This window comes from Paramormyrops kingsleyae, chromosome 25 (genome assembly GCF_048594095.1).
Source record: "Paramormyrops kingsleyae isolate MSU_618 chromosome 25, PKINGS_0.4, whole genome shotgun sequence".
In the NCBI taxonomy this organism is placed as follows: Eukaryota; Metazoa; Chordata; class Actinopteri; order Osteoglossiformes; family Mormyridae; genus Paramormyrops; species Paramormyrops kingsleyae.
Genome location: NC_132821.1, coordinates 9,944,199 through 9,948,908, shown reverse-complemented (window position 1 = coordinate 9,948,908; position 4,710 = coordinate 9,944,199). Strand labels below are relative to the sequence as shown.

General features: G+C 46.8%; 1 protein-coding gene across 1 annotated transcript; it reads right to left on the bottom strand.

Moving 5' to 3' along the window:
- Nucleotides 1-394: 394 nt before the first annotated feature.
- LOC140583124 (uncharacterized) lies at nucleotides 395-4,710 on the bottom strand. The gene is made up of 4 exons (XM_072707763.1): nucleotides 3,173-4,710; nucleotides 923-1,144; nucleotides 644-823; nucleotides 395-467 (listed from the first exon to the last, which is right to left on the bottom strand). The coding sequence occupies exons 1-4, from the start codon at nucleotides 3,358-3,360 to the stop codon at nucleotides 395-397; spliced, it is 663 nt and encodes a 220-aa protein (XP_072563864.1). The 5' UTR covers nucleotides 3,361-4,710.

Here is a 4,710-nt window from a genome sequence, read left to right as displayed (position 1 = left end):
CCCTTCTGATGTCTGTTACCCGTCATCTCAGATGTTGATGTTAACCACTTCAGTAAGTGACCTGTGGGTCGCACTTAAAATACTGTAATACTTGGGGCAACGACAAGGTCTTAAACACATTGTCAAAAAAAAAAAAAAAAAAAAAAACAATTATACCTGGATGTTGCTAGAAGAGTGTCACTTTATTGCACATTTAAAGAGTTATATTTCACATAAAAACTGCATACAAGAAAATAGTACAGTGCAATCAGGATGTACTTGGGCCAATTGATTAGAAATTAAGAGCTTCCACTTCTGGTTGTGGATGAGCTCCTGGATGTGGCTAGAGTCCATGGCAGTGTCCACCGAACCCACTGGTCTCCAGTCCTTCAGAACGCTGGCCGCGTTGGGAACGTTACTTTTCTAGCCTTGGTTCCTGATCCAAGCGTCGACCCGGCACTCGGTGGGCTGCCGTCTGCCGAAGTGTGCTGTCAAGAACAAAGTAAATTGTTGTTAGTTAAGAAGTTAATGTCTGTGGCCACTGCACCTCCCGGGTACTGCCATGTGGAAAACATATTTCGTCTTAAAATTGCACCTTCAATTGGCTCACAAGCAGAAGCAAAAGGTATCAATGAAGCTGCAAAGCCGAGACACTCATACTCACACTTGAAAGATCTCGCCGTTGCTGACACTGACTGCGTCCTCCGACTGCTCAGTCGCCGAGCTCTCCGGTCGCTGCACGGTTGTACCAGCCATCACAGGAACACTGCTGGTCTGCGCCGCTACTGCTGGGGAGGGGGTGTCAGGCACCACCATGTGGCGACGCTCCAGCTCCTGGATCATCCTTTCAGATAAGCAAGTAAATAAAAAAACTCTTAGTAAATGTCATACTGAAGAAACGAAGCGAGATGTGTAAAAAAGACTGAAGAGTTTTCCCACCAACCTGCTCATAGGATTAGCATCATCCATAATGTCTCGCAGGTGCCTGTAGCTGAACACCCTGCCCCACTGCAGAACTTCAAGCACATCCTGCTTTGCCTTCTCCACTACTTCTTGGATGGCTTCTTTCGAAGATCTCTTCATGCACACCCTAGTCAGATGCACCGAGAGGCTTGCCTGTGTCTTCTTGCACACGGGGCAGAGCAGGAAATGCCTGTTGGAAGTACTGCGGATATAAAAAAAAAACAACAAAAAAAAACAATTAACAGTTTTATGTAACAGTCAAGGAAGTGTTACTTAAGATTAGATTTAATTCATGATTTTCAGGTGTTGGGGAAAGCGCCGAAGCTTTGACCCCTTCAATACCTATGTGGAGAAAGCGTACTGGCTTCTCACTCCACACTCTGCACTTCTCGGACTCAGGACTTAAAGAGACAGCACGCTTCCTATCTTTTACTTGCGCAAGGGTGCCCACTCACTTAGATGCAACAGACAATATCTGCGCCTCAGTTCAGTGTCACACAGGGCAGTCCCTTGGCTTCTTTATTTATACAGGAGGGGAGTGGTTACAATGGGGAGTATCCTAAAGCTATACTGCTGTTTGTGCTTCTTGCGAAGGGGTTAAAACACAAGACCTTGCATTCCTCAGAGTGGGCCCCCTTGATGTATCGACAGAGTCTATTTCCACTCCCAGGGTGATTGTTCCTTTTTCACAATCTTACAGAGTCACAGAAGATGTCCTGTTCTAACAGGTCTCTACGTCAAAGTTGATAAACTGTTTGCCTACATTCACACAATTAATATGATAAGAAATGTACATTTTCATTCTAACAGTCCCTCCTGTTTATCATGTTAATTAGGAGACGGTGACTTCAGCAAAAGGAATAACTCGAGCTTCGGGAGCAGTCCACGCCTTTGAGGGTTTCGGACTGTCCGTCATAGTGAGTTACGCTTCCTCCCAATCGTCATCCTTTTCTTCTTCTTCCATGTTCTGAGTGAGGGACAATAGCATATGCTCTCACACTCGAAATGCCGAGTTGAGTGCAGAATTAATCAACATCCTGAGACATGGTATTACAGTGATGAAACAACAGAAAAATAAAATGAAAAATAGCAGCAACGGTACACATATCTTCATCAAAATCGACCACCAGGCCCCGGAAGTGAGCCAAGACATCCAGGAGAACCCTTGGTCTCGGACCTCTCCGGCCATCACCACCTGGAGGTCTTTTAGCTTCTGTAAAGCAGTAGTCATGTTGGAAGAATGCACATTGTCAGGAATATATGTACAACAAGTTTGGTTTAGGAGGACACACACTCCTCCTTGTGCAGCTGTCAGGAGATCTAGCGCCATCCTATTCTAAATTACCATTTGTCGGGTTGCATCCAGTTCTGCATTCTGTTGCTGATCTATTGTTATAGAGGCATTCATGAATAATCCCAGGCGGTAGGTGAGGGTCTCTACGCGGAGTAGGAGTTTACCTACCCCTAAACTTGGGAACAGGGAGAGAAGAACTTTCTGCCCAGTCGACCACAATTTCTGATCGCTTGGTACGTCAGTGCCCCAGATACTATCATGTGGTTTTACATTGTTATTGGTGTTACGCTTAAATCTTTTAGCCTGCTGCTCGGTCTTTACAATGTAGGTGTGATCTGTAACAAATATGGGTGCGCAGACACCGCACCACCCAGGGGGCAGCACAAAGTAAGCATGACTTCCACATAACCAGGCTACTACATCCACCCACCAGGTGCCATTGGTGGGGCCCCATGCTAGGCAGGGGGATCCTGCTGGTGCAGACACATACGTTTTTTTGCAATTTGTCGTGTCGCCTAGCCATTGGCTACCGTTTTCCTGTTTGAAACAGATGGAATGTTGTTTTCCAGGGCCCCCTGCCATGTATACACTAAAAGGCCCACTCTGCATCCTTTTCTTGATGTCAGGCCAGAATCTGTGTACTGTATGCATGACCCATTAACATACCCTGGCTCATCAATCCCTAGGCTCGTCCTATCTTGCTTCACTATGGTAACATTGGCTCCATTAACCTCGGCTTGACCGGCCGGAAGGGAGAAGGCAAAAGAGATATCTGACCGCCACCCGCTCCCCCCGACTGCTGCCGCACACCTGGATTGTGACTCATTCATTCTTGTGCCGTGTAGGGTCGGGCCCTCACTATGGTGTGGCATAACAGAACAAACATAACAGTTAGACAGATTTCTCTCCTTAACAGCATCATACACATATCGGTACCAGTAATTCCGTAGAAATGGATGCTCGTCATCCCCTTTCATTCGAGTGAGGTGGACTCCTTCCGGGTTCCATCTCTTTTCCTCCTTGATTTCTCCGTCATCGACAAACTGCAGTATTAGTATCACCATTAGGAAAAAGAGCCCTCCAAACAGTCCCTTAGCCCACCATGGGCACCCTGTCAGAGCCATCCTAAAGGAGTGCAGTTCAGCTGATTTCTTCACCGGGTTGAGACAACGAAAACCTATTGTACTTCGTGCCTTTGTAGCGGACTTCCACTGCTACTCCGCGGGTGAGGCGTCTGGCAAGGGCTTTATGAGCTTACAGTGACTTTTGTGGATCCAGGAGGGTCTCTCCGCGATCTTTAATGCAGTAGGCGTTGTGAGGAGTACTTGGTATGGTCCGTCCCACCGGGGCGTAGTCCAATTTTTCCGCTGCAGGGTTTTGACCAGCACCCAATCTCCAGGTTTCACAGAATCCTGTAACACAGACACAGATGCTTCTGGCAGGTTATTAGGGTGTTGAGCGTTCTGTTTAGCTATCAGCTGGCTCATCCAGTCTGCGAGCGTGTTTTCTTGCTCCGCCTTCCCTACGTCAGTGGTTTCCCCTAGCAACGGGAAGGGTCTCCCGTATACTATTTCAAACGGGGTCAACCCTTCGGCAGTAGGCGTAACACGCATCCATAATTTCACTAAGGATAGGCAATCGGGCCATGTCCTGCCTGTTTCCTCCATTGTTTTCCTTAGTCTGTTTTTTATCGTTCCGTTCGTTCGCTCCACTAGCCCTGCACTCTGCGGGTGGTATGCGCAGTGATTCTTTAATGTGAATCCTAACGCTTGTGAGCATAGGTCCAGTACCTTATTCACAAAGTGTGACCCATTATCTGATCGTATTAATTCAGGGATGCCGTACGTTGGGAAATACTGCCCTACCAGGCATTTGGCAACTGTAACGGCATCACAATGTTTTACGGGGTATATTTCTACCCACTTTGAAAACGTGTCTATCACTACGAGACAGTATTTTACTCCTTGTGACCACGTTAATTCTATAAAATCCATATGTACAGCTTGGAATGGATGTTTCGGAGTGGGGAACTGGCCTCGCTTGGGTCTCATGTTCCCTTGTGCGTTATGTTTACAGCAAATCATGCACGCTCTGCAATAGTTTTTTGCAAAATCAGAAAAATTTATTGTGTAAAAGTGTTGTTGTATTATATGTACCATCCCTCCTGTTGAGACATGGGTTTTCCCATGGCTCACTAAAGCTGCCGTTTTATACAGACTTCGCGGAAGGACTGGCTTTCCGTCTACTTCATACACATTATCTTTTTCCTGTGCTCCCCTGCTAGTCCATCTCTGTTTTTCTGCCTTTGGTGCATTCTGCTGCGCGTCTCGTAGTACATTAGTTTCTATGAGGAAGAGCCCATCGCTCTCTTCGAGCGGTGCGCTTTGGGCTGCTTTCTTAGCCGTTTGATCAGCGAAATCATTCCCTTTCGCTTCCTCAGTTTCATTGGTCTGATGCGCTTTGCATTTGCAGAG